The sequence below is a fragment of the Cydia strobilella genome, chromosome 3, assembly GCF_947568885.1.
Source record: "Cydia strobilella chromosome 3, ilCydStro3.1, whole genome shotgun sequence".
NCBI lineage: Eukaryota > Metazoa > Arthropoda > Insecta > Lepidoptera > Tortricidae > Cydia > Cydia strobilella.
This window is the reverse complement of record NC_086043.1, coordinates 20,758,722-20,772,558: the sequence shown is the minus strand read 5'-3', so window position 1 is coordinate 20,772,558 and position 13,837 is coordinate 20,758,722. Positions and strand designations below refer to the sequence as shown.

General features: G+C 39.6%; 2 protein-coding genes across 2 annotated transcripts; one reads left to right on the top strand and one right to left on the bottom strand.

Annotated features, from left to right (window-relative positions):
* Positions 1 to 839: 839 nt before the first annotated feature.
* On the bottom strand, positions 840 to 7,711 carry LOC134756092 (zinc finger protein 706-like). Its single transcript, XM_063692899.1, has 4 exons — positions 7,502 to 7,711; positions 7,161 to 7,304; positions 4,964 to 5,168; positions 840 to 896 (listed from the first exon to the last, which is right to left on the bottom strand). The coding sequence occupies exons 2-3, from the start codon at positions 7,302 to 7,304 to the stop codon at positions 5,079 to 5,081; spliced, it is 234 nt and encodes a 77-aa protein (XP_063548969.1). The 5' UTR covers positions 7,502 to 7,711; the 3' UTR covers positions 840 to 896; positions 4,964 to 5,078.
* A 181-nt stretch (positions 7,712 to 7,892) lies between these two features.
* On the top strand, positions 7,893 to 13,232 carry LOC134756091 (probable malonyl-CoA-acyl carrier protein transacylase, mitochondrial). The gene is made up of 6 exons (XM_063692897.1): positions 7,893 to 7,980; positions 8,100 to 8,439; positions 9,140 to 9,410; positions 10,177 to 10,311; positions 11,437 to 11,664; positions 12,633 to 13,232. Exons 2-6 carry the CDS (start codon positions 8,120 to 8,122, stop codon positions 12,822 to 12,824), a joined length of 1,146 nt encoding a protein of 381 aa, XP_063548967.1. The 5' UTR covers positions 7,893 to 7,980; positions 8,100 to 8,119; the 3' UTR covers positions 12,825 to 13,232.
* Positions 13,233 to 13,837: the final 605 nt, after the last annotated feature.

The window sequence follows — 13,837 nt, the reverse complement described above, 5'->3', positions numbered from 1 at the left end:
TCGCAAACGGCGCGCGGCGCAGCGAGTGGCAAATCAAGGCCTTTCATACATTTATTCAAGCCAAGTCGAGCGCAATGTATGAATGGCCTTGATTTGCCACTCGCGTTCCGTCCGCGGCCTGACGGTAACTAGAACTAGGTACTGACGTAAAGCAAAGCTATTCCATGTTTCTATTTATTATTTGAGTTGATGTGACCACGATGTGACGAATTTGCTGATAAGAAGCGTGAGCAGGAAAACTATGTTAAGATTTTAACTGTAAACTTTCACGATTTTTAGGGTTCCGTACCCAAAGGGTAAAAACGGCACCCTATTACTAAGACTCCGCTGTCTGTCTGTCACCAGCGGGGGTAGCACGGTCGCATTTTTATCATAGATTAGTATATGTTATTTTTTTATCGCTTGTCACCACAGTCACCATGCCTGTCACTTTCTTACAAGTAAGTGCGAAAGTGACGGGCATAGTGATAGATGACAAAAATGGAACCGTGCTGCGCCCGCAGGCTGTATCTCATGAACCGTGATAGCTAGACAGTTGAAATTTTCACAGATGATGTTCATGTTTGTAACATGGCTTGTCTTGAAATTGATCAACAAGGTGGATTAATTGGAATATGTTTGGATTTTTTGGGAAAACCTTGTAGATTGGTGCGGCCTGGAAAAGGTTTAAACTCGATTATGTCTAGTTTTAGTTAATAAAAGTTAACACATGTTGGGTGACTGCTATAGTTATTGGCCACTCCTAACAAATCAGAACGATACAAACTAATTGAAGCCTTATTGTTATAAGAGTGGCCAATAACTATAGCAGTCATCCTAATTTTGAAAAAAAAATCTCATTAAAAAAGATTGTATAATTTATTCTAGCCGGGAGCTGGGGGCTTGGCTCGAGTCATGTACATTAGTGGGAGATCTTAGGTCCACCACCTTGCATTTTTGAGACAAAGCAAACCGTTTGGAACAGTTGTTTCTGGGGGTGATCTGAGCTGATTTAGCCCGGTTGCCACGAGGTCCCCCCCAGCAGGTGGGCAGGGGAGAGGGGGGAAAAGTGGCTCCGGCGCGCCTCAATCTAGGCTTTATATCTGCATACATCTAGCAAATATATCAAGTTTGGTGTCTTTTTCGTATAATTCGAGGATAAAGAATTCATTTCTGTGACTAAATTTTCACTCACCCATACAAAAAATACGAGAAATTCAAAATTCAAAAATTTTCTTTACACTTTTTTTTTCGAAAATCCTCTACAAAATTAAAACTATGGCGATTTGCTCTAGAAAAAAAATACCTGTGAATAGCCCAGTTATCCTTCTATATAAAATAGTAAACTTGTCAAACATTTTTCTTTTATAACTCTGTTAAAAAAAATGTTTTGTGTCGCGCGGCGTTCCCGCGTTGTAAGAGCGGTATGCAGCTTTTCGGATTTTTAAGTATGTTTAGATGATTTTTGATGAGTTGTTATTCTTCTGTTCGTAGATTACATTAAAAAATTACTTCTGGACGTGATATATATACAAATATATAAATAAAGACTGGGAAAACTTTACTATTAACTAGCTTTTGCCCGCGACTTCGTGTGCGTGGAGTTAGTAATTTGGGTAGCTTATTTTTTATCCAATATGCTTTTTATCGATTTCCCATACAAACTTCCACCTCCCTTTTCACCCCCTTGATAATTTCTGATATAAAAACCACCTTGTGTCCTTCCCCGGGACTCAAACTATCTCTATATCAAATTTCAACTAAATCGGTCCAGCGGTTTAAGCCTGAAGAGGTAACAGATAGACAGACAGACACACTTTCGCATATATAATACTAGCTTTTGCCCGCGACTTTTATTCAATCTCCTTTTTATTGATTCCCCATATAAACTTCCACCCCCTTTTCACCTTCTTAAGGGGTGAGTTCTGAGATAAAAACTATCCTATGTCCTTCCCCGAGACTCAAACTATCTCTACACTGAATTTCAAGTAAATCGGTTCAGCGGTTTAAGCGTGAAGAGGTAACAGACAGACAGAAAGACACACTTTCGCATTTAAAATATTAGTATGGATTAGTATGGATGTGATAAAATTAACATAGTTAGATGTTTGACAAAAAATGCGGGTTGAAATAAGATATATATTGTTCGCAATTGCCACTACATGCACATAAATATGTCAGTGCATTTTAGTTTTTTTTAACGCAGTTGCACCTCCCTGCGCATTTTGTTTTGCAGCGGCAACGAATAATCTCTAAACAAGCAGCAGCCGCTGCAGGTAGGCTTGTCCATATGGGCTCCCAATAACCTGTTGCTGAGCGGCTATAATATGTCCCCAAACATAGCCTCCTTGGTAAACTGCACAGAGAATAATGTTTACGTAGCGCATCTTCCGTTGGAGGCAGATTCTCTAACTGGAGATTTCTTCGGCACTCATTTACACTCGTACTTGTACCTGATCTGAAATCAGTAACAAAATACATAGTGTTAAAATAAGTCTAGGGTTGACACCTCGTAATTCAAATCTGTTCAGACTTAATAATGTAAGACTTACTTGTCATATAAGACAATAACAATTTTTTCCAATATTGGCAACGCCTGCTCAATATTGCCTTGTTTGCCAAATTTAAATCCCTTCGTTACAGCAGGATATGCGCTCCAAGCTTGAAATACGCTTTTGTCCCCTTTCCACACAAAAAAGAAATAGTGTCGCAACCTGAAAAGGCGTGGAAGAATGGCAAGACTTCTGTCCTTTCTGGTCCTGTAAAATAAATTATACATCTATGCGTTACAAATAAAATCATATATTTAAAGGAAGTTTGCAGCACGTGACCAGTTGCCCTCGTACAGGAAGCAGACACGCGCATGATGGTCCATTATGAGGCTGATGCTGTAGCCCCAGGTCACACAAAAATTATGCTACGCACAGTGGATACTGATGTTGTTGTTCTCGCAGTTGCATGTATATCACAAATGCAGGAGCTCCAAAAGTTATGGGTACATATTGGCACAGGAAAGAATGACCAGTTCCTCTCGTGCCATGCTATTGCATCTTCATTAGGTAACTTTTGTAGTTCCTCCATGAATTGTAAATAAAATAAATAATTCACCGCAGTACGAGACAGGTCACCTGGGCAATTGGTCACGTGCTGCAAACTTTCTTTAAATATATGATTTTATTTGTAACGCATAGATATATAATTTATTTCACAGGACCAGAAAGTACAGTAGTCTTGGCATTCTTCCACACCTTTTCAGGTTGCGACACTGTTTCTTTTTTGTGTGGAAATGTGAAAAAAAGCGTATTTCAAGCTTGGAGGGCATATCCTGCTGTAACAGAGGGATTTAAATACGACAAACAAGGCAATACTGAGCAGGCGTTGCCAAATTTGCCAATATTGGAAAAATTTGTTATGGTCTTGTATCACAAGTAAGAGTCTTACATTTTTAAGTCTGGACAGATTTGAATTACGAGGTGTGAATTGATCCCTAGACAGTATTTTAACACTATGCATTTTGTTACTGATTTCAGGTCAGGTACAAGTACGAGGTACGAGTGTAAATGAGTGCCGAAGAGTACTTTATACAATAAGAAATCTCCAGTTAGAGCAGGGTTTCTTAAAGTGGGGTCCACGGACCCCTTAGGGGTTCGTAGCATGTTTATCAGGGGTCCGCAGTAAGTCAAATACCTACTGTAAACATACTTATTAGGAAATGTTGTAATAAACTTGACGAAACCTAAGTGTAATGAAACTTATAATAAAAGTAAATTTTAAAATATAAATAAGGGTTTTTATAATTTTTCTAAAATATATTTTAACCGGGGTCCGTGGAATTGTTTAAATTGTGAAAATGGTCCGTGACAGCAAAAAGTTTAAGAAACCCTTGAGTTAGAGAATCTGCCTCCAACAGAAGATGCCCTACGTAAACATATTCTCCGTGCAGTTTACCAAGGAGGAGTTTGGGGAGGAGGTTTGGGGACAGATTATACCCTCTCAGCAACAGCTACCATGCCCTGCTGACTGGGGCTGGTCCAAACAAAATGGTTATTGGGAGCCCATATGGACAAGCCGACCTGCGGCGGCTGCTGCTTGTTTGGAGATTATTCGTTGCCGCTGCAAAACAAATGAGCAAGGAGGTACAACTGCGTTAAAAAAACTAAAATGTATGGACCTATGTGCATGTAGTGTCAATTGCGAACAATAGATATCTAATTTTAACCCGCATTTTTGTCAAACATCTAACTATGCTAATTTTATCACATTTATAATAACTACTGGCAAATTTATAAAATGTAGGCGCGAAGGGATATCGTCCCATATAAAATTTGAATTTCGCGCCTTTTTCTGCTAACATGATTTGCTTGACCAACTATATATCACATCCAGAAGTAATTTATTAATGTAATCTACAATCAGAAGAATAACAACTTGTCAGAAATCATCTAAACATACTTAAAAATCCTAAAAGCTGCATACCGCTCTTACAACGCGGGTACGCCGCGCGACACAAAACTTTTTTTTAACAGAGTTATAAAAGAAAAATGTTTGACAAGTTTACTATTTTATATAGAACGATAACTGGGCTATTCACAGGTATTTTTTTTCTAGAGCAAATCGCCATAGTTTTAATTTTGTAGAGGATTTTCGAAAAAAAAAGTGTAAAGAAAATTATTGAATTTTGAATTTCTCGTATTTTTTGTATGGGTGAGTGAAAATTTAGTCACAGAAATGAATTCTTCATCCTCGAATTATACGAAAAAGACACCAAACTTGATATATTTGCTAGATGTATGCAGATATAAAGCTTAGAGTGGGGCGCGCCGGAGGCACTTTTCCCCCCCCTCCCCTGCCCACCTGCTGGGGGGAACCTCGTGGCAACCGGGCTAAATCAGCTCAGATCACCCCCAGGAACACCTGTTCCAAGCGGTTTGCTTTGTCTCAAAAATGCAAGGTCCCCTTAGAAAACGGGATCTAAGATCTCTAGCTACATTGTACGAGAACAAATATGAATGAAGTTTGTCTAGACGGTAACATATATTTTTTTACAAATCTTAAGAATTAAATAAGTGCTTTAAAACTAAATGCTGAGAAATGCAGTGTTAGATGGCCTTTAGGTCTTCGGGGAGCTCATTCTTGGGGTGCTTATTCTCGAAGTGCTGCTTGTAGGTTTTGGGATCGGGCATCTGCGCCTGGAAGTGAAATATTAACATTAACATTTAAAAACAATTTAAAAAAAAACAAGAAAACAAAATTCATATCTTGTCTACTAGGAAAGGTTTAGTGATGGTAAAGGCCTGCGGCGGGGAGCGCAAAGGACATTAAGTTTAAATTATTTTTTTAACAAGCAAAAACGTCTGTGGAAAAATTACTGCCTTGGGTGAGACTTGAACTGACGGCCTCTGGATCGATATTCCAGCGCCACCAATACCTCATCCGTAGCCAGCGAATCTTAGGGTCTAGGGGACCCCAGCGACTAGCGGAGGATTTAAAAAACCTAGAAATTCATGTGACGTAATTAATGGATGAACCCATATCATTAATAACATCCAATAGCAAAACAGCTGTCAGAATAATAAATACTCACAAATGGCCATTACAAACAGCCTGAGCAAATATTCTGAGCTCACTTGTTTATATTACATTATGTGATATCAACATTATAGGTATTCCATTGTTCAATGGAATTGGTAATACTTGTGTAAACTTTTAAGTTCACTAACATTTGGGTTAGGAGTTTTGGTCACTCATAACATAAATAATTTTGTTTTTGAATTACCATGATCATATAATGATCAAAAATATAGTCATGTATAGATGTAGTACCACGATCCCGACTATCGGGTCGTCCGGCCTGAGAATGGGATCATAAAATACCCATAGTCAGGTTTTCGGCACTGAACGTGTTAATAGTGGTGGGGCATCCATAGGACTTTATTCTCACTAGGTTACCTAATTTTATTTATAGCTCATGGAGAAAAAGCCGAGTTATCTCCGAATTGGCTAAGAATATTTTTTTTATTTTTATTATGATAGTAGCGACCGACCCCAACCATCCCGGGACCAGTCTGAAAATCAGCGCGGAGCCCTCTGGCACCGCACATGCTGAGATTGGGACCCTTTGCCTCACCATAGATTTAAGTTATAGTTATTATATTAAGTTGATATTTAAGTTTAGTTTATATTGTATTTTTAAGCTATCCTTTCACAAATTGTAGATTTTTTCCTAAGGTGTGGCAATAAAGATTTTTTTTTTTTTTTTTTAAAGGCCTTATTTTGCATATTTTTTTAGTTTTAACTAAAGCATGTTACCACCTAAGTATGTTAGTAGACAGATTAACAAATAATTTATCCACCTAACCAAATTTTTTAAATCCACAATATAAAGTTTATCACATTTGAGATAATAGATAATTATCCTAATTACAAAGAGGTTGAAGAATTATTAAGTAGTCTTATACTTAGTATTCTTATAGTAGTCCATCAGGTGATCCGTCTGCTTGTTTGCCTCCTATTTCATAAAAAAAAAACAAAAACAAAAAAAAATAATTACAAGATAACACTAGGCATTAAAAGATAAACACGGTCATGACTTTAGAGAATATTATTAATGTTTGTAAATAAATTTTATAGCACATTCTTCTAGGTACTATCTGATTTCGCATATTGCAGTGCTTTAGAATGGGTTTTCTTTAATATCATAACTGAATGTGACACAGACATGTCAGACATAATCAAGGAAATATTAGAGCATATAGTTGTGATTATGAATATGTCTACTTCAAAATAACTAAGGCTTACTGAGCAAATAACATAACTATTTAATAGTGTTATAAAGTTAAGTAGTTGATTAGTTTGTAATTTTATTGCAGTGCCCTTACAGGGTTGTGTTGAAACATAATAATAATCATAAGATCTTTTTGTACACACAAAGCAATGATTAATTGAGTATGAGTATGAGTAACAAAATAAATATTAGGAAGTGAACATTGTACAAAAAATTAGCAAAATTTTTAAGAAGTGCATGATAGTGATCAGGCAATGCCATTTATAGAAAAAGTTATATTATATGTCACATAGACAAAATAATGAGCTATTTCACCATAAGGAATTAGACAACTATACAGTAGGGACCGGCAGTGACTCCAGTTAGTAGGCTATTGTTTCTAGGTAGTGAAAGTTACCTTGCACAGCACACAGACATGTACGAGAGCCTTTTGCGCGGCCTTCTTCTGGTCGGTGGCGCTGTGCCCCTGCTGCTTCTTCATCTTGGACATCTTCTCCGCCGCCTTCGCCTGCGACTGGATCTTCTGCTGTCCGCGAGCCATCTGCGACCAAACAAAACGCGATCACTCAGCACAGCTTTGGTCAGACCACTGTCCCTTCGACTCTGTACTTAAGACAGATATTCCGAATAAATTAACGTAACGTATAACACGATCACGGATAAATTCCGATTGTACTGCATCTAATGCCACGTAAGGGCATCTTTTTTACAACAAGATATGGTTAAAACGTGGTTTACCTTTGAGGGAAAGCTGTGTCCGGTGGTAATGAACTCGGAACTGTGAAATAGGAGCTATGCACCTGCTTAAAACCCTTTTTTATTTTAGAGCGTAGTCTCGCCAGACGCTTAGCTCGTGAATGTGATAGAATCGGGGCAGAAAAATAATACTGGAGAAACGAATCTCGGAGATTACCTACAAATCACATCACAAAATTTAGACAATGGTAGATGACAGCATCATCGCCAGGCGATGAATAAGTTCCGCTTACGTTTAAAACCGCTTGAAAATACAAACAAATGTATGTCAAATAAATTGAACTCAAATAGTCATCAAATAGTGATGTGAAATTACATATTTGACATTTGAGCGATGTAAACAAAAAATAATAAAAAAAAAAAACAAAACGCCTTAAAGTAAAGCTGTCACTCTGCTGTCAGTCAGGAAAGGGTGAATGTTTGTGCAAAAGTTTTATGAAGTTTTCTCTACAAATATCACGGTAATTAAAGGTTTTAGCTGTTTTTAGGAACAATATTTATCTATTGTAATAAGTCGCCCAGTTACGATTTAACCATATTTAACGAAAAACCATGATAACAACTGTGATTCTACTTTTAGGTTAAGTTTGTATCGTACGGATGCTCTGTGCGAGGCGGGTATGGAGCGCGGGCTCGCTCCGCCGGGGTCTGGCGAGCGGTGATGAGAGTCCCCTAAAGAGGCTACTTGACGGCGCTGCGACGTACGGGGAGCCGGCTGCGCAGGGAGAGGGCGAGTTGCGATGGGCCACACAACCTTATGCGCGACGCGGTCCTGAGGCGCCGGTACGCCGGGTGGAGCCCGCGGATACTACGGTGCTTCTGTTCCCGGGACAAGGCTCGCAACGCGTTGGCATGGGCCTCAAGCTAGCGCAATTGCCTGCTGCAAGAGACCTTTACGAACTTGCTTCTAAAATACTGGGGTGCGTAATATGTCATGTTAACCCACAGACTTTTATGTCCTGACTTACAACATGTTGGTAAATTTAAGCAATTACTTAAAATCTTAGTTACCCTACCACCAACTAAATTGTGATGTCACAAATGAACGGAGCCGAGTTTGCCTGAAGTGCGGAGTTTCGCACCCCTGGTGTTAGGTTTAAACTAGCTATAAAAAATGCAATTATGTTAAAACTTATGAGTATAGCTGAAATATTGTTTTTCGGAACCAATACAAGTGTACCAACAATATTAAAAGGGATTTCAAAATTTGTCATCATGCCAATAGGGAATATTACACGAAACTCTGCGTAGGGGGCGCCACTACTACAATCTGAGGGTCTTTCGCGAAACAAGAAAAAATAAATTTCGTTATCTAACACCTCTGTCACTCTTGCATATTTGAGCGATAAAGAGGCAGATAGTGAAATTTCAGATTCACATTTCCCGTAAGGTTCTCTTTAAACAAACCGCCTTGATGCCTCAATGTATTATCTCTGAAAACTTGTCAAAAACCTGTTAAAGGTACAGCATGTATAAGTTACTCTATGGTTTACTAAAAAGGCTAGTGCTGCACTCTTGGCAGAACATTGCAGTAATATCCCCTATTGTTATCAGGTGAATTGAAACATAAATGTGTTTAGACAATTTTATTGGTGTATTATAATTATCTTTGTTTTACAGATGGGATGTCTGGCGCATGTGCACCGAGGGTCCAGCGGACGAGCTGAACGCGCGCTGCCAGCCCGCCATCGTGGTGACGTCCCTGGCGGCGCTGGAGGCGCTGCGCGACGCGCGGCCGGCGGCGCTGGAGCGGGCGCGCGCTGCAGCAGGGTTCTCGCTCGGGGAGCTCACGGCGCTGGTGTGGGCGGGCGCGCTGCCGCTCGAGCGCGCGCTGCGGCTCGCTGAGATACGGCAGACCGCTATGGCGGTGGCGGCAAAGGAACGTCCTCAGGTGTGGTAAAGGTTAAAAGCACAGATAAAAGATGCTTATATACCGCGTCTACTTAACCTTTCCTCTAAATTACCATTTGCAAGTACTTGGGTTTTATTTATAATCTATTGATCTTAGAGTGGAAATATTTGCTGTCCATGGATGAGGTTTGGTAGCTCAGACGGCAGAGCAATGGGCTAGTGATCTAGTGGTCGTGAGTTCAAGTCTCACTAGACAGTAAATTTTTCCACTTTTAAATTTATTCTAAGCTTAATTATTGATAACTCTGGTATAAACCAAATATAATGACAATGACTTCCCATATTGGCTAATGACATATTGTTACAATTTTTGTGTATATACATTTTTAACCGACTTCAATTCCAAGGGTGGAGTTTCTGTATTCCGTTGTAGATATTTGTTTATACGTATGTTCCCCCATGGTCCAATTTGAGGAATTCTTTTTAGGATTCCGTACCCAAAGGGTAAAAACGGGACCCTATTACTAAGACTCCGCTGTCCGTCTGTCACCAAGCTGTATCTCATGAGGATACAGCTATGATAGATGAGGTTCATGAACCGTGACAGCTAGACAGTTGAAATTTTCACAGATGATGTATTTCTGTTGCCGCTATAACAACAAATACTAAAAGGTATCGGTGCGCGAGTCCGACTCGCACTTGGCCGGTTTTTTGTTTGAAAGCAGTTACCTCCAAGGTTTCATATTAATTAAGAAATTCATTACTTATTTAAAAAAAAACTATAATCATGTCAAATATGTCCACAGGCTTTGCTAACAGTATGGCTGGGGGCCGACGCTAACCTACCTCACGCAATGCTCCGCGCAAGGGAGCATGCTGAGACACAGGGCCTGTCCGACCCTGTGTGTCAGGTCGCCAACTATTTATACCCACATTGCAAGGTAATTCCTATAGAAACATACTTAACAAACTTATACCATATGTCATTGCGATAAGAGTCAGTTCACTGTGTCAATAGTTCCTACATAACATCCCACAAAATAAACACCGAAAGTATTTAAGTACCTACTTATTTAAAATAAAATATTTAGATTCAATACTGTTAATTATTTTAGTTCCGCCATAGCTCTAAAGCTATAAAATTTTTCATTGTGATGTAGTTATCATAATTGAAAAGACCTCTTGCTGGTTGCACCACTTGCACGGACTGATTAATGTAACTCCCCTACCCAAAAGACTAGACTAGAAAAGTCACAAGACTTTTTATACAATATTTTACCCTATTACTAAGACTCCGCTGTCCGTCCGTCTGTCTGTCTGTCCGTCTATCACCAGGCTGTATCTCATGAACCGTGATAGCTAGACAGTTGAAATTTTCACAGATGATGTATTTCTGTTGCCGCTATAACAACAAATACTAAAAACAGAATAAAATAAATATACCTATAAGTGGGGCTGCCATACAACAAACGTGATTTTTTTGCCGGTTTTTGCGTAATGGTACGGAACCCTTCGTGCGCGAGTCCGACTCGCACTTGGCCGGTTTCTATTTACCTTTTGAACTCTTTATGTCATAAAGCGAGGTTTAGACTAGCAAGAACTTGCATGCAATTTTCATTACATTGCGGTATCTTATAAACATTTTCAATGCAGTTCTTGCTAGTCTAAACCTCGCTTAGCACAAACATCACTCAAACACTTGAAAGTGTGATGGTTACTTTAACAGCGTCTGCCATAACACCTACAGTTGTTGTCCTTGGCGCTATGGGCATGACTATAGCACAGAATAAGTAATAGTATTATCATACAGAACGGCCACGCCCCGCCCCGCCCCGACTCAAATGACCTGGCCCCGCGACACCAGATTGACGGCCGTTTGCCGGCCGCTCAGTACTGTTTTTAAGCAATTTACCAATGACGCATGCCGCGTGTACAGACGTGCCGTTCACACATAGAAACGCAAGTGATTTTTGATGTATAGCGTGTCCGCCTTGTGACTATGGTAACGACGACTTTAGATGTACTTGGCGTTCACAAGGTTAATATTCCTTTTGTTTCTAAACAAGGTAGTCGGCGGCGACGAAGAAGCTCTAAAATTTCTCGAAAAACGCGGCTCAGAATTCGGCATTCGGCGTTCAGCGCGAGTCGCCGGTGCGGCCGGCGCCTTCCATACTCCTCTCATGGCGCCCGTCACTAATGTACTGAAAGAGGCTTTAAAATCATGTGAAGCCGAGGCTCCAAGAGTTAAAGTTGTGTCAGCTGTGGATGCCAAAGCTTATAGCGACGCTAGGGCGGTAAGTTTAATTTATTTTATTAGCAAAATTAAACGGCCAGTGTCTGATTCTCTGGCACGTATTAAGTAAGTACAATTTCTTGGAACTTTGGTGAAGCAAAACATTGCGGAGAAAAGGTAATTAATTACTAAACAATAAATAAATAAATAATCACTAAAAAAAGGCCTAATCTTTTCTCTAGGTCACAAGTCAATCGCTTTTGTAATAAAAATTGAGGAGTTCTCTCAATTCCTCAGGGATCCCATCATCAGATCAAAACCAGATTAATATGGGACCAACTTGGAAGTAACTCCTTTCGAATAAAAAAAGAATTACTCAAATCGGACCACGGGTCTCGGAATAATCGGTGAACATACATAAAATAAAAAAAATAGCCACAACCGAATACAGAACCTCCTCCTTCTATGAAATTGAAGTCGGTTAAAAACTAGACCCTGCGCATTGGCGAAGGATTGCCTTGAGCCTTGGCTGATCAAATGCACAGGCTTCTTTTGGATGTTATTAACGCCTCGCCCCTCCGACGTGACAAAGTGAATAAAAATAAAATTCAAAATTTATTTCAAGGTGTTTTTTCGGTTGGAAAATTTTTACTTACATTTAGAGCAGATTGACGACCCGTCTGGCCTAGTGGGTAGTGACCCTGCCTGTGAAGCCGATGGTCCCGGGTTCGAATCCCGGTAAGGGCATATATTTATTTCTGTGATGAGATATTTGTTCCTGACTCATGGGTGTTTTCTATGTATATAATATAAGTATGTATATCGTCGCCTAGAACCCATAGTACAGTCAAGGGCATAAATATATATACATTCCCAAAGTTTCAAAAATATGTGTAGGTTTGCTTAGTTTGGGGCTAGGTCGATATATCTGTGTAAGATTGTCCCCAAATATTTATTATTTATTTATAGATTTAGGAATTACGGTTATACCGGTTACATCTCCTTTCTAAATAACGTTTTCGCCCATAGGTCCGAAAAACGCTTGCCAAACACGCAGCGTCCCCGCAGCGTTGGGAACAAACCCTCCACGCTCTATACGCCCGGCCGCAGGGCGAGCGCTTCCCGCTCACCGTGGCGCTCGGCCCGGGCACGGCGCTCCGAGCCACGCTCAAACAAGTCAACGCTAAAGCGTGGGACTCGTCCATACAGATCGATGTGTAGACTGACTTAGTTGAAATTTTCCGAGATGATTTTTTCGTCTCGGGCCCTAATCTGTTAAACAAATGCCTTTGTTTCTTTTATGCAGAGCCGAGCCTTAATCGCGATAGTATAAGGTTCAAATTTATGTAACACCTCATTCGGAGATCAATCAGCCACCCGCATGCAGATAATGTTTGGACATAACAAAACGTGTTATACGAATGGGCCGTTTCATGAATTTGAACCATATAAATATGGTAAAATTAGTTTTTAAACGGGCTGGTACCCGTTCACTTATGACGGGGTTATTAGCAGTGGTAAACACTGCATAAAGGAAACGATACCTTTTGTCGAACAAATTAGGGGTTTGAGCTCAAGATATCACCTCGGAAAACTCCAAGTATACTTTATTAAAGGTGTAAATATAGTTGTAAGAGATATACTTGTTACATTTTGAAATAAAATGTGTTTAATCAAGAAAGTATAGGTAGTTCTCATTACAAACCTCTTGAAGCTAGATTGTTTTTCTTACTGTTTTAGGTACTATGTATTTTTTTATATCGTTTATAACTGAAAACTAAACTGCACAATAATATGAATAATAAAAGAAGTTTGAACATAGGTACATAATAAAAGTACACGATAATGCTTACAAACTAATTGAAAGGGAAGGTGGCTCAGCTGATGTCTGTGCCAAAAAGGCTTCGGGGCACAGCAGCCCCAAAGGTTTTCAGCAACGGGCGCTGTTATTCTGCCATCATTGTTTATCAGTTTTTTCCCGCATAGTTTTTCATGATTTAGTGTCCAGCATGTTTTTTAGGGTTCCGTACCTCAGAAGGAAAAAACGGAACCCTTATCGGATCACTCGTGCGTCTGTCTGTCACAGCCTATTTTCTCCGAAACTACTGGACCAATTAAGTTGAAATTTGGCGCACAAATGTAAGTTTGTGACCCAAAGACGGACACGTACTGTAAACAAATAAATTTTAAACACGGGGGCCACTTTTGGGGGGTAAATGAGAAAATTAAAAAAT